This window comes from Debaryomyces fabryi (assembly GCF_001447935.2).
Source record: "Debaryomyces fabryi strain CBS 789 chromosome Unknown contig00041, whole genome shotgun sequence".
Taxonomy (NCBI): domain Eukaryota; kingdom Fungi; phylum Ascomycota; class Pichiomycetes; order Serinales; family Debaryomycetaceae; genus Debaryomyces; species Debaryomyces fabryi.
Window position 1 is genome coordinate 1 of NW_015385467.1, and position 14,925 is coordinate 14,925.

At 35.3% G+C, this 14,925-nt stretch overlaps 8 protein-coding genes across 8 annotated transcripts; 1 reads left to right on the top strand and 7 right to left on the bottom strand.

The window, feature by feature from the left end:
• Nucleotides 1–180: 180 nt before the first annotated feature.
• Nucleotides 181–2,583, bottom strand: AC631_02369 (uncharacterized protein; the record flags this gene model as incomplete). Its single annotated transcript, XM_015611199.1, has 1 exon — nucleotides 181–2,583. One exon carries the CDS (start codon nucleotides 2,581–2,583, stop codon nucleotides 181–183), a length of 2,403 nt encoding a protein of 800 aa, XP_015467938.1.
• Nucleotides 2,584–3,732: 1,149 nt separating this feature from the next.
• Nucleotides 3,733–4,665, bottom strand: AC631_02370 (putative phosphomutase; the record flags this gene model as incomplete). Its single annotated transcript, XM_015611200.1, has 1 exon — nucleotides 3,733–4,665. One exon carries the CDS (start codon nucleotides 4,663–4,665, stop codon nucleotides 3,733–3,735), a length of 933 nt encoding a protein of 310 aa, XP_015467939.1.
• A 566-nt stretch (nucleotides 4,666–5,231) lies between these two features.
• Nucleotides 5,232–7,118, top strand: TPD3 (protein phosphatase 2A structural subunit; the record flags this gene model as incomplete). The annotated part of the gene is made up of 1 exon (XM_015611201.1): nucleotides 5,232–7,118. The coding sequence occupies one exon, from the start codon at nucleotides 5,232–5,234 to the stop codon at nucleotides 7,116–7,118; it is 1,887 nt and encodes a 628-aa protein (XP_015467940.1).
• A 188-nt stretch (nucleotides 7,119–7,306) lies between these two features.
• Nucleotides 7,307–7,987, bottom strand: ISA2 (Isa2p; the record flags this gene model as incomplete). The annotated part of the gene is made up of 1 exon (XM_015611202.1): nucleotides 7,307–7,987. The coding sequence occupies one exon, from the start codon at nucleotides 7,985–7,987 to the stop codon at nucleotides 7,307–7,309; it is 681 nt and encodes a 226-aa protein (XP_015467941.1).
• A 131-nt stretch (nucleotides 7,988–8,118) lies between these two features.
• On the bottom strand, nucleotides 8,119–10,419 carry PMT2 (dolichyl-phosphate-mannose-protein mannosyltransferase; the record flags this gene model as incomplete). The annotated part of the gene is made up of 1 exon (XM_015611203.1): nucleotides 8,119–10,419. The coding sequence occupies one exon, from the start codon at nucleotides 10,417–10,419 to the stop codon at nucleotides 8,119–8,121; it is 2,301 nt and encodes a 766-aa protein (XP_015467942.1).
• Nucleotides 10,420–10,666: 247 nt separating this feature from the next.
• AC631_02374 (uncharacterized protein) lies at nucleotides 10,667–11,563 on the bottom strand (the record flags this gene model as incomplete). The annotated part of the gene is made up of 1 exon (XM_015611204.1): nucleotides 10,667–11,563. One exon carries the CDS (start codon nucleotides 11,561–11,563, stop codon nucleotides 10,667–10,669), a length of 897 nt encoding a protein of 298 aa, XP_015467943.1.
• A 276-nt stretch (nucleotides 11,564–11,839) lies between these two features.
• Nucleotides 11,840–12,847, bottom strand: TDH3 (glyceraldehyde-3-phosphate dehydrogenase (phosphorylating); the record flags this gene model as incomplete). The annotated part of the gene is made up of 1 exon (XM_015611205.1): nucleotides 11,840–12,847. The coding sequence occupies one exon, from the start codon at nucleotides 12,845–12,847 to the stop codon at nucleotides 11,840–11,842; it is 1,008 nt and encodes a 335-aa protein (XP_015467944.1).
• A 1,031-nt stretch (nucleotides 12,848–13,878) lies between these two features.
• On the bottom strand, nucleotides 13,879–14,721 carry AC631_02376 (aldo-keto reductase superfamily protein; the record flags this gene model as incomplete). The annotated part of the gene is made up of 1 exon (XM_015611206.1): nucleotides 13,879–14,721. One exon carries the CDS (start codon nucleotides 14,719–14,721, stop codon nucleotides 13,879–13,881), a length of 843 nt encoding a protein of 280 aa, XP_015467945.1.
• Between the last annotated feature and the right edge of the window lie 204 nt (nucleotides 14,722–14,925).

The window sequence follows — 14,925 nt, forward strand, 5'->3', positions numbered from 1 at the left end:
CTCAAAGTAATCTTGAGATCGGGTGTTCGACTCACCCCGGGAGAATCTTTCTTTTTTGGAGGTGAGAGCATTTACTGCAAAAAATGTTGCGATACTGATTTAAAAGGAAATGAAGTAAAAATACGAATTGACTAGCTTGTTCTAAGAATAAATTATACGTTGAATTAAATAATATACATACTAAAAGAATAGAATAAACATACACCAAAAAAATGATGTAATGATAAGGAAATTCCCGAAAGTAATTACTAGATAATGTGATTTGGGGCAAGAATTGAATCTCCTGAAGATGAGTAACAAGCTAATTAAGCTTAAGATGGAGGACACCATTAAACCAATAATTATAACGAGGATTAGCCATAGATTCTGAAGAATTGGAAATGTGTCAAAGTTCAGCTGGGTCAGAATAATGCTGTAAATAATGCCTATTTCAATCCCTGATATAAACAAGGATATAAAAATAAGGGAGAAGTAGAAGAATGACAATATTTTGTCGAAGTCACGTTCAAACTGATACTGATACTCATTGAACTTTGATCGAATGAAAATTGAAGGGTCCTTTTGGTTAGTATCGTAGTATTCATTGGTGCTACCATAGCTTTCAATATCACGCGAAACGCCATAAGTCTTTCTCTTGAGTTGTATTATGGCTAAAATAACTTTATTGATAACCGAATCACCCGATTCATAGTTCATGCTCACTACATTGTTATTGTTGTAGTATTCTAATTCACTATCTACGTCAAATTCGTCAGAAGGATCACTATTCAAAATTGACGTATGTGAAGTTAATGAGTTATTCAAGTTTTCACGAGAATACAGATTATGAAGAGTGTATAAGCCAGTCTGGGACGAATTATTTGATCTTAGACTACTCATATGATATGATTTAGACAACGGAGTCCTTTCCGATGGTTGCGTTCGTGTGGAATAATAATCAGGAAGTGACTTCAAAGATGATTGGTGTCGTAAGATTTGGTCTGATTTAGAATTAATGAGGTTTGTTTCAATATCTATTGTATTACGATAGTTTTCAATATTTTCAAAAGACTTTAGCAAATCAAGATTTAACAAGACTGAATAATGATTATCAATATACTTGTCATTTGGTATTATGTTCATATAACATGACAACATGTATTGGTATAAGTCCAAATTTTTAAACAAGTTGAGGGAATGAATTTGGATTAATTTTTGAATTCTCGTTGGTAGCTTTTTAAGATACGATATTTGAAACTTATTACTTATCTTATGATTGTTAATTTCCGTGGTTAAATTGTCTTCTAAATTTAATAAATTCAAGTCATTTGTGTAAAGAGACAACTTGTTGATTGGAAACTTTTCAAATCGAGAGCGATCAAAATCGAAACTTGTGCTAGAAACGATATTAATATCGCTTGTTGTAAAAATATTTTCGTCAACTGTAATCAAGTAATCATTTTCAGGGTCCTGAAATGCGTCAGAATCTTGGTGAAGATCATTCTCATTCAGCAAAGAAAATCGTGATCTATTACAAATTAGTCTTAACTTAGGAGACAATTTATTGTTAAGAATCCCATCTAAAGTTGCCTTAGTTAAATTATCATCATACAATGTTGATAACATATCTAACACATCTCTCTTTGACGGATCAACCAAATACTTGAGCAAGGAATCAACAATACTGGTTTTGATACGACAGTAAGAATATTTTCTTAAACCACCGACATATGCTATAATGAGAGAATACTTTTTCTCTTGATGTGTAATAATAATGCAAGGTTCATCGTTCATGAGATCGTTGAATAAATATGTGTACGAAATCTGGGTCAGCTCTTTGTCAACATTGCAATTGTTGAATCCAAGATAAATGTTTAAATTCAAAAACAACTCGTTTATGTTATTTACATCAGTTGAAATTAAGCAACTCATCAGAAAGTTCTTCTTTAGGAGTATATTGTAGTCAAACTCTAAATCATCAGAATTATGGGAAAAATTTATGAGCGGCGTCGTCTTACACCTCGGTATTTGGGATTTTCCGTTGACGAGTTGGCACAATTTGCCTCTCTCAACCTTGATAGAATTAAATAATAGCGTCAATCTACTTGTTAAATCAGTTAAACTGAAGTTGATAAATGATCTCTCATTTGTGTTAAGTCTGCTTTTTAAGCTCGCTACAAACTGACCAGCCTCATTTTTGTCCTTATGGTATTTCAAGAACTTCTTAAAAATCTTGCGGCATGCTATCTTTTGTATTGTAATGAACTTCAAGAGCTTCTTCAAAATAACCGATATCTCAATCATTTGATAGAAAATTTCGTCAAAATTAATCTGTTTGACTATAACATTAACATTTGTTTCATTCAAAAGGCGGTTAAAGTTTGCTTCGAAAAATGTCACCTTTCGGATCAACTCATCATTCTTGGTTTCAATAAATAAGTTTATTCTGTTAAAGTTATTAACGAAATCTTGACATAATTCCAGTATTGAATAGTTGTCCTCCTGGGTTATGATTCGAATCTTATATTTTAAATCGTTGTAATCTAAATTATACCATTTCCACTCCCCTATGGATAGATGGTTGAGGTTACTTCCGAACTTCATATATATATGAATATATAAATCAACTTGAATATCTACTCGTCAGGTATTTCTTTAGTGATTTAATTATTTGTACTTTTTCTCCTGATATATATAAGCCTATTGTTGAAAGGATCTAAGGAACGAAATACCATGGGCTAAAAATTCGATAAGATGCTAGTACTGCATATAAACAAAGCATTAATTTTAGATGCGGCTTGCAGAAGACCACATGGGTCCTCCCACCACTAATTAATTGGTTTATTAGCTAGTAAGACGAGTCATGTCTGAAAGGTGCTAGTGTTTTTAATTGGTGTCACACGAGCGTATAACGTTATTGGTAGGATCGTACATATCATCTCGTAATTTTGTACATGTGATTACATTATTGGAAACTCAGTCTCATAAAAACGCACACGAGTGTTAATACTTTTACTAAAGATCCACCGACCACATAGTCTACTTATTTACTATGCAAACATAAAAATACACAGTGAAGGAGATTCCGTCCGTGAATGGACATGGACACCTTTACTTCTCTGATCATTAAAAACTAATTTTGCTACATGATATCCAAGTAAAGATAGACCCGTATGGGTATACTTTATTCTCAACAAGACTACTAGTTATAAGATATGATATTGGACATGCGCTCTGGTGCTTAAAAATTCCATATTCAGCGCCTGTTTGGATTATTGAATATTTCAGACGTACTATGGGTGTATGAAATTGTGCAGGTTTGAGTAGGGTGGGGGAGACAAGTCCTTAAAAAAAAAAACGACATATTCTGCGGCGATAGGCTATTGTTTATTTCTAAGGAGAAAACTCCTGAATCATTTTACAGAAGGGACCAGCAAAATTGGCAGGTTTACAGCTGTAATGAGTAAGAAGAACTAAAGGGTGTTAGCTGGCACTAACGATTAAGGAGCATTCAACTTGTTTACCAACGGGCAAATATTATTATGCAAGTGCGCTGTGGGAATTTTTTAGAGTATATTAATCAATATTAGAGATCTAACCGAGTATGTTCCTTTAACGCGAGATCTCGCTGTTGTTTGAAGTAATGTAAGAAGTCGGGTTTTCGAACTTTGAAAACGTGGTTCAAGGATGGACATGAGTAACGCGGATTAATTTATATTAATGTATTCCAAAAATAAATCTAAAACATACGTCCTATTTATTAACTATTTTAGTTCCCTTCACAAAGACTGGGATCATGCCACCGGTGCCAACACTAAATTGTCTATGTCCCAATACTAATAATGATGCTCTAATAGAGCCAGAGTGACTTGTAACGCATATAACATTGTCTTTCAAAGTGAATATCTCTTGGAAAAACTCGTTGATACGCATGGCATGTTCCCGGACAGTTTCACGATAATCCTTTTTGAAGTAAACATCTTCTTCAGCAAAACCAGGTTCTATAATATAGCCCTTAGGAGAGTATTTAGAATCTATTATACTTCTGGTTGATCTTTTATCGCATGTATGCACACCGATAGTTTCTCTAATGTTTTCCTTTATTAACGGACGAGCTTCTTCCAACTTGGTTATATTTTCCCAAGTTATAGTAAGGGTGTCTATCGATCTAGATAATGGTGAAACAAACCATCTGGTAGGCAATCTACACCCATGTTTGAGTTCGACCTGCCACTGCTTGTAGTTTTCTTTTGCTTGGTTCTGACCCAACTCGGTCAATTCCGGATCTGGACCCCATACGATCTCACCGTCTCCATTTATCTTAGACCAGTAGTCATTCCATGCATCATTTCCATATTTATCGTGAGCCAAGTTGTGGTATCCTTGACCATGTCTAGCTAGGAAAAATACTTTGTAACATACGTCTGAATCGGCGGCTTCATTGAGCTTGTCTAGATTCTCAAAAACATTCTCCCATGACTTGACTCTCCCAAAGTGCTCGTTCAAGTAGTTAAAAGTGGTTTCATCCGTCGCCAGATCTGATTGCTTAAAATAATTCGGCACAATTTCAAATTTCCAATAATCTTGTTTCTGTTCCTGCTGCTTGCGTAAATCGTTGAGGAACTTATCAGCATCGTCCGACGATAAGCGAGAATCTAAAACGTCCAACTTAGATGGCTGTGACATCACGTATATATGTATATTTTCTGTTATTCAGCAACCACAACTATATGGGCTCCCTTGAAGAAACAGTTACGAAGTATTTGCGTGGAGAATATTTTACGCGATTTATCAACCAATTGGTCAAGCAAGCAAATAGACAAGAACACATGAAACGAATAACAACTAAAACTAAGCATTATACTGTTCTTGTAATTCACACACAAGATAATTCCATAAGCATATTTAGAGGATCAAACCCATTCAGATTGACTTTCTAGATGTTTGAGCAATATTAAACACTGGGCGATTGTAGCGATTATCAATTTATACTACTGCCATTAATAATCAATCAAGAAGAACTCATTAACGTGTGAGATTCTTACGACGAAATATATAACATTCCCACACCAAAACAGTGTATATATACGTATTGATTTCATCACCACTTTTGACAAGTAATCAAAATAATAGCTTACGTGCGCATACCACAGATTTAGAGTGAACGAAGGATTGAGAAGTCCATGATTAAACATGGACTTTATTATAATCAAAACCTACAATTTAACGAATAATTAAAAATACAATCGATAATGGATAGCGGTCACGATGATTTGTATCCATTGGCCTTATTAATGGACGAATTGAAACATGATGATGTTTCGAACAGAGTAGAAGCTATGCAGAAATTAGATACTATTGCAATTGCTTTGGGACCCCAAAGGACATTAAACGAATTATTACCATTTTTGAATGACGTGGCTCAAGACGATGAAGAGGAAGTGTTTGCCGTTTTGGCAAGCAAATTGGGTGATTTTGTTCCATTAATCGGTGGACGTGAAAACTGTGAACCATTGATTCAAATCTTGTTGATTTTGGCATCAATGGAAGAGCCTATTGTGAGGGACAAGGCTATCGATTCATTGAATAACATCAGTCTTGAATTAGCACATGATCAATTGGTGGAAATATTTTTGCCTATGATTCAATCATTGAGCCAAGGTAACTGGTTTTCCAAGAAAATAGCTAGTTGTGGTTTATTTAAATCTATTATAATTAAGGTTGACTCTAGCACTAGAAGGGACTTGTTAAATGTTTATTATAAGTTGATATGTGATGAATCACCAATGGTTAGAAGAAGTGCTGCTAACAATTTACCAATTTTAATCAATAAATTGACCTGGTTTACGGAGAACTATCCTAACAATGAAGACAAGGTTACTAACAAAGACTGGGAAATTATTTCCCAATTATTCCAACACCTTATTAATGATGAACAAGATTCGGTTAAATTTTTAAGTATTGATGTTTTAATTTCAATTTTAGATTTTTTCCAGAAGGTCAATGATCAAAGTCATAACTCGGAATTTTTGATTAGTTCTTTGAAATTAATAAATGACGAAAGCTGGAGAGTTAGATACACTGCGGCTGACAGATTTAGCAAGATCGCTAAGAACTTTGCTACCGATGAAAACGACTTATCAAAGTTAATTGATCCTTTTATTTCCTTAATGAATGATAATGAAGGTGAAGTTAGAAAGGCTATTGCTAAGCAATTGCCTGAATTTTGTGAATTATTGAGTAATTTCCCATCAACTAACCAAGCAATTTTAAATAAGATCATTCCAATTGTTAATAAATTGAGTCAAGATCCTCATGAGAATGTTAGATCATCATTAGCATCGTCAATAACTAATTTATCACCAATATTAGGTAAACAATCTACCATAGATAATCTTTTACCGATATTTTTAGTTATGTTAAAGGATGAATTCCCGGAAGTAAGATTAAACATAATTTCGAACTTATCTGTTGTGAACGAAATAATTGGTATTAACTTGTTGTCCATTAATTTGTTACCAGCTATCACTGAGTTAGCTCAAGATAATAAGTGGAGAGTTAGATTGGCTATAATTGAATATATTCCAAAGTTGGCTAATCAATTAGGTGAATCATTTTTCAATGATGAGTTGTTGACATTATGCATGTCATGGTTATGGGACCCAGTATTTGCAATTCGTGACGCTGCAGTTAATACTTTGAAAGAACTTACTATTATATTTGGATCTGCTTGGGCAGATAATGAAATTGTCAGTAGATTATTAAATAATAATATCGGCGGAAATGAAAATATAGATGAGGATAACAAAATTGATTATTCAAATTTCATCATCAGAATAACATGCTTATTTGCAATTACAAAATTGATCCCTGTTATGAATAATGATATTATAGTATCTAAATTATTACCTTTTATTAATAATTTCATCGATGACGCCGTCCCAAATATTAGGTTCAATATTGCAAAATCTTATTTGGTAATTGCAGAAACTTTAGTCAGCTCAAAGGAAAGTGGTACTCAGAAGTTGATTAATAATGAAATTTTGCCAAACTTACAGAAATTGCAAGGCGATGACGATGTTGATGTCAGATTTTTTGCTAGCAAGAGTATTCAAGGTATTAAAGATTTACTAAACTAATGTTTTCAGAAGATGTATTAGCTATATAAAAAAACAGAAAACTGATGGTTTGAAATGACATGTCAACGGTGTATTTACGTTAAGATATGGTATTTATGATGTGTATCTACGTATAATATTTTAATCATTTCAATAAATATTCATTCATATGTACATTATTTTTATTATGTGAAGGTCTAATCTATATATTACTTATTAGCTTCTTTCTCTTTTACCCTTTCTAATTTTTCAAAATCAAAATCAAAAGATGCACCGCATCCACAAGCTGTGGAAGTGTAAGGTGAATCCACAATTTTAAACTGACTACCTATTAATTCTTTCGTATAATCAACTTTAGAGTCTTGAAGAATTTGCAAAGACGAATCATCTAATACTACTTGAGCTATCTCACCGTCATCACCCATTCTCTTGAAAACTAAGAGTTCGTTATTCTCATCCTTTAATTCTTCAGTCAAATCAGTTAACTTTAAATTATATTGAAATCCATGGCACCCACCACTCTCAACCTCAACTTTTAATGCAGTATTTGGGTTCTTATCTTCTTCGGCAATACCGGTTAGTTTATTACTGGCCCTTTTAGTTATTGCGATCTTCATGTCTGTATCTCCATGGATTAACCTTGTTATGTTAAAATCATTAATATCTTCTTGTGGCACTTCAGGAGACTGAGCTTGACTACTTGAAGGTTTTGGAATATCTTTTGGTTGACTAAAAGACGAAGACTTGAATGCTTTAGAAGTTGAGTTAGGTTTCGTTCCGGCTTCTGTTGAATATCCTTTGTAAGCCAAATACGATATGCTTGGAGTAACTAATCTTCTGGTAGTTGGTACTACTACATTTCTCTGTATCAATCTCAATCTCGAAATCATTGTACTGTTTTCTTCGATTTCATCTATTTGACTTAAACGTATATAAAGGGTGTATTAATAATGTTGATCATACTTAATTTCTATGGAACGAGCGCATAATGTTTTTTTGGTCGTGTTCATATCAATTATACCTAATAGTTATCATTTGCAATTCTCCAAGATGGTAATAAATCCAAATGGGACCAGTTTTCTTTAGGACCTTCTAAACCGAAAGAAACATGTCTCCAGTACCAGAATGCTCCAATAACAATAGCGTACCATGCTGCAAAAATCAATGCATATGCTATTTTCAGGAGCGAAGATGAAGAATTTCTTAATGGTAAGGTGAATAATTCCAACTCATAGCAGAAGATCATCATAGCGAAATAAAGTGCTGGAACGTAATGGTGTACGTAAGTAACTCTACCCATGATAATAAATGGCATAAAATGTAAACCCCATCCTAACATTGGGTAAATACCACCCATACTGAACAATTTCAACTTTTGCTGATCTGAAGATGGGAAGTCATTGTATTGTCTTTGCCATCTAATTAAATAAAATAATACAATAAAAGCAAAGAGAATGACCCCCACGGAAGATGGCCAAGTAGTAGCAGGAGAACCAATTAAAAAGTATTTGATTTTATCATCAGCCCAAGAACACATTCTAATACCCGCATGTAACGTTGGCCATTGCCATGCAGAAGAAGCTAAATCATCTTGCTTGTCATTGTCTGGAACCAACGCATTGTTAGTGGCCATCATTGCCAAATTTAATTGAATGAAATCCTTAAGGAATCTGGTTTTTGGTAATTTAAAGTCTGGAGGAGTAGGAGGTAACAACTTATTGGCATTGTTCTCAATATTCCACCAAGTTCTCTTATCCTTCTTAAAGGGATTCTGATAACATGCAACTTCACCTTGTCTGAAACCCCAGGCAGGCAAATTATTACCAGATACACCTAAGTAACAATCTAACTCTGTGTTCCTTAATCTAAATGAAGTAGTCAATGGATGAAGCCTTAATTTGTCTTCATCACCACTTTGTTCCATAACTTCAACAACCCAATTATCCTTGTAATCACCAAGTGTCAAGTTACCATAACCTGCAACTTCCCATTCTGACTTGCTGATTGGAGCCGGGATATTATGGGTATGCAAGTTACGACCAGTCATTGGATGCACCAATCTTACAACCATACCGTCAAGAACATAGTCAATATCTTGATTAGTTTCGGTATCATATGGTTCTAAACCTCTTGCTCTTTGGAAGACCCAGTTGTTATTAGTATCTTTGTGTGTATAAGTAGTAACCTGTTGTTGTTTTGAACCTTCTGGGAAAGTCTGGATGTGTGAATGCAATAATCCACCAGTCAAGCCTTGATTTTTTAATGTAACAACAGAGTGACCAATAGAAATTTCTCTTGCACCACCAACAACATCAGAACCAATTAAATTAGCTTGAAACAATGACGACATATTAGCATCACCGGTACCTGATTTATACAATAAATCAAAATGAACTTTGAAACTAATTAAAAAGATAATGATCGGAACTATGATAAGCCCAATAATTCTTGCAATCCAGTGATAAGAGTACTTTTTCCAAGAGATGGTTTTGTCTCCGAACTTATTCCATAAGTCAGTAACGGTGTAAATTCCAACTAAGGTGGTAACGAATAAACCAACCATTTTAACGGAACATGTGCATCCGATAGAAAAACCAGTCAATAATAACCACTTCCACCACTTTCTGGTGAAGTGTTTAGTGTTTGGATTCGAATTAAAGTTGTGGAACCTTGTAAAGCAGAAAACTGTGGCCACTGTGAAGAAAAGTAACATCGAATCTAACAAAATGAATTTTCCTAAAGTTACATAAGAAAGTTCCAAACAAACCATCAAGGTAAATAACCAGGTTGAGGCAATAGTGAAACCTATCTGCTTAAAGGTAAAATAAGCTAAAGGAACGCACAAGGCGGAGAAGGTAGCATTGAAGATTCTCATTTTTGTAAAATCAATGTAATCAGGGTACATTTCTCCAGAAGGGAAATCCCACGAACCATTGTAGCCGGCTAAGTAACCAGATAAACCAATTAACATTTTACCTAAAGGTGGATGAACATCGTGATAGAATTCGTGTCTCAAGTAGTATGAACCGAATTTACCAAAATGTGCTTCATCCCAAACAACGTGTTCATTGACTCCAATTTTGTATAACCTAACACTGAATGATAAAATCGTGAAAAGTATTGGCGCTAAGAAAGACTCCAAAGTCTTTAAAGACTGGATGAATTCTTTTGTTTCGTCATATTGAGTCCTTTTCAACTTGTCAAAATCAGGAGCATTTTCGTCTAACGAATTGATCAAGTCAACTGTATCATTCTCAGCAGAGGATTTACCCACCCTACGGAGAGTATCTTTCTCTCCAGAATATATCCCGGATGAAGACATGATGTGTAGTCAAATGAATGTAAATAGTATTTTATTATCTTGAAATTTTAAAATTAATTATTGAGTACGTGTTTTCAACACCCGAGTATACACGCAGAAAAATTTTAAACCCTTAAATAACAAACATATGAATGTTAGTTATAAATGTTTATATATACAATTCTATATCAATTGGAGAGTATTTACCAAGTTAATAGTGACGTATTGGTCAATGATAACGGTATGTGTTAGAAAAACGTAAATAGTGTTAAAATTGAGTAGTTAAGTTTTCATTATAGATTGATCCAATAAGAAACCAAACAAACAGGTTTTCCTGGCCTTCTAACGCGTCATTCTGTGGTTGATTAGATGTAGAAATATAATCATTAAATTCCATATCGCGTACTAGATGTAGTTTATCGCTAGATATCTTAAGTTTGCCTTCTCTAGATAAATTAATCAATCGTGAGGTAAATCTAATTAGGGGAATATTGTTAAAATTTATTTGACTCGTTCTTTTCAAGAATCCATTGATGTTGCTGATAAGTCCTTTCGAGTCTGCTAGATTTTGTATATCTTTTTCGGGGATATTAATGATAATGTTCCTCAATGAATCATTTGAAACGAGATGATTTGTCAGATATATTAATTCAACATCACCGATAACTTCAGCATAGTTGTTTATGGAAGTGAGCCCACTAGATACATTATCTATGATTAGGCTGAGGTATTCTTCAGTAAATTTTAGCTCTCTTATGATTATAGGGAATTCGGTGGCTAAATTTTCAATTGCCTGAATAAGTACACTTAGCAACGACGCATTAGTAGCTTTTATCATTACCAACGTGTTGAACGGTCGGTTCTTATCGTTGTTATTTGGGGATTTGATAAATATTATAGTTTGCCTTGGAAGTAATCCTCTGTGCCTCACAGATATATAAGTGATTGTATATTGATTAAATTGTCTTACACTGTGAGTGATTTTAAAGTCCAAGAATAAATCTTGATACGATCTGTATTCAGATATTATATCGTTAGCCAAAGTTTGAAATAAGTACTGACATATTATAGTTGAAACATAGTCTAGTTGAGGTTGGGTCAACTGAGGTAAGGTGTCATTCGATTTGTATAGTTTAAACGTTTGATCTAAAAATAATTTATCCATGAAATAGATTGTGTATAAATGAAATGCTATGAATATTAAGATACAAATGCAATATAATGCTTGGTAGAAGGAATGAATGTGTAGTTACAAATAAATCATTGATTGATATGTTTACGTTTAATACGCACACCAAAATAAATTATCCAAAATAAATACGTTCAAACCATTTGAATTACTACAGGTAAAATTTTTACTAAAATAAATAGATTTTATTGCGCATATATATACTAGGGACGATAAACCATAATTAAATAATTATAGTTTAGGGTCGGCTAGTTAGTTAGAAGCCTTAGCGACGTGTTCTAATAAGTCGACAACTCTGGTAGAGTAACCGAATTCGTTATCGTACCAAGAGATCAACTTAACGAAGGTTGGGGATAATAAGATACCAGCCTTTTGATCGAAGATAGAAGAGTAGTCAGAACCTAAGAAATCAGTGGAGACAACAGCATCTTCAGTGTAACCTAAGATACCCTTTAATTCACCGTTAGCAGCAGACTTAATAGCTTCAGAGATTTCTTCGTAGGTAGCAGATTTCTTTAATCTGACAGTTAAATCGACAACGGAAACATCGACGGTTGGGACTCTCAAAGACATACCGGTTAACTTACCGTTTAATTCTGGAATAACCTTACCGACGGCCTTAGCAGCACCAGTAGAGGATGGGATAATGTTACCAGAAGCGGTTCTACCACCTCTCCAGTCCTTGTGGGATGGACCATCAACGGTCTTTTGGGTAGCAGTGATGGAGTGGACAGTGGTCATTAAACCTTCTTCAATACCGAACTTGTCGTTGATAACCTTAGCTAATGGAGCTAAACAGTTAGTGGTACAAGAAGCGTTGGAGACAATCTTCAAGTCTGGAGTGTACTTTTGTTCGTTAACACCGACAACGAACATTGGAGCATCAGCAGATGGAGCGGTAATGATAACCTTCTTGGCACCACCGTCAATGTGCTTTTGGGCACCTTCGGTGGTGGTGAAGACACCGGTGGATTCAATGACGTAGTCAACACCGGCCTTACCCCATGGAATAGAAGCTGGGTCCCTTTCACCGAAAACCTTGATGGAGTGACCGTCAATGACTAAAGTGTCATCCTTAGAGGTAACTTCACCCTTGTATCTACCGTGAGTGGAATCATACTTGAACATGTAGGCAGCGTATTCTGGAGCAATGAATGGATCATTGACAGCAACAACCTTGATGTCAGATCTTTGTAAAGCGATTCTTAAGACTAAACGTCCAATACGACCGAAACCGTTAATACCAATAGTGATAGCCATGTTTAATTATTTAATATTCTTACTAGTTAATTAAATTCAATTGAATAATAAGATGAGGTATAAATTGAACTAGATGTCAATTGCTGGGCGAATTACTCTTATTTATAATTTTCCGCTATGTCCTTATTGCTGAACTCCCGGGGCAAAGAAGCCCATAGTGGCCCGGTGCTGTACACGACCGAAATTTCGATTACCGGGAGTGTTGGTGATTCTCGTGATTTCGCGCTGCAAAAGTCCGAGGCCGTTAATTGAAATAGAAGGATCAGCGGAAGCGGGCCCCTCAAAGGTAGACCCGGCGGTGAAGAAGACCATGGAGAGGCACATAGGAGAGTCCAATTATGTAGAGCATTAGGTGGTTAGAACCAGGATTAGACAGGTCTATAGGTAAAGTGCGATGTAATAAAAAATACTGTGGAATATTTACGGGGTTATTGGACCGGAGTGGTACCACTAATCAGATGATGAGGACACGTTTGGAAGATCTAAATTGTCATAATGATTAGTGATAGCATGACAAAAACGGCCCATACGGGAGCGACTAAAATAGCACCCTGAGGGTCAATACAGGAATGATCTTGTATGACCAAGGACCGTTAGGGTACGGTAGGGATGTAGATTACGGTGTATGGTTTGAGTGCGGTCTAACATAGTTTGGACGAGGCCGAAGAATATGGTTTTGGTGTATGGATCTTGTAAAATGTCATATCATAACGGGGCCTCGGCACGGAGTGTACTGAAAGCGGTAATTCGCGAGTTGAACCAGAATAACATGATGTCATGAAAGTGAACGTAGTCGTATAGTGATTATGGCCGGTGGAAAGAATGCACAACGGAACTCGTATATCATCAGTTTAGATGGCTACTTAACTTAGATTTGTGAATTGGATTATTTTGTAATCGAAAAGAAATTTGAGCTAAACCTGGATTAATCTATTATTATCACAGAAGAGCTATTTCTGGCCGGCTACAAATAATTTTTGAGTATTGGTGTATATTTATAGTTCACTAGGTGTCTACTTGCTATCAACCACTTATGGGGCATCAGTACACTCCCAATCGGTAGGATCATACGCATCTGGCTGATCAACGGTTGAAATTTCTTCATCAGTCAATTCAAAATTCAACGCAATATTTGTCTTCAATCTTGAGGGAGTCTTGGTCTTAGGGAGGGGGATATATCCTTTTTGCAACGACCATTTGATCAAGAGTTGAGCCATATCGATATTGTATTTTTCCAAAATAGGAATGAAGTCGGTCGGAGGATGCGATAATCTATAGCCGTGCGTTAAGGGAGCATATGCTTCTACATGAATATTTTGCTGCAAACACCATTGGGCCAACTCTTGCCTCATGCACCATGGGCTGATTTCTATCTGATTTACCGCTGGTGGATATTTTAACCCTTCCCACAGCAATAATTGCTCAATATGATGCTTTCCGTAGTTAGAAACACCTATATTCTTAACAATTCCTTCATCCACAGCTTCCTGGCACGCTTTCCATGTATTTAACCGATCTTCTGGGCCGCAGAGAGGAGAGTGGATCAATAGCATATCAATATATTGTAAGTCAGCTACTTTTTCAAGACACAGTTTTATACCTGCTTTGGCTTGCTTGTATCCACATTGGCTGTTCCATAATTTAGTTGTGTACCATACGTCGGATCTTTTGTGATCCTTGCTACTCTCAAGCCATTGGTAAATTCCCTGTCCGACTTCATGTTCGTTACCATAGAGAACTGCAGTATCGAAATGTCTATAACCTGTCTGACATGCTTGAAACACAATTTGCTTGGTCATTGAATTAGGAATGTCATAGCACCCGAGTCCCACTTCCGCAATCTTATTTCCTGAATTTAATCTAATTGTCTTCATTTTGAATTGATTATATCCTGAAGAAAAGTTCAGTTTTTTTTTATTTCATTTAAGTAGGCTATTTCCAAGTTAGTTGCCAGTTGCTTATGGTGGGGTACATAGATGGTAATAGCAAGTCCAGAGCAATATTCGCAACGATGCATCAAAGCTACTAACTGACGTAAGGAGCCATTTAAATTAAGCAGGATCGGATGAGCCGTTAAA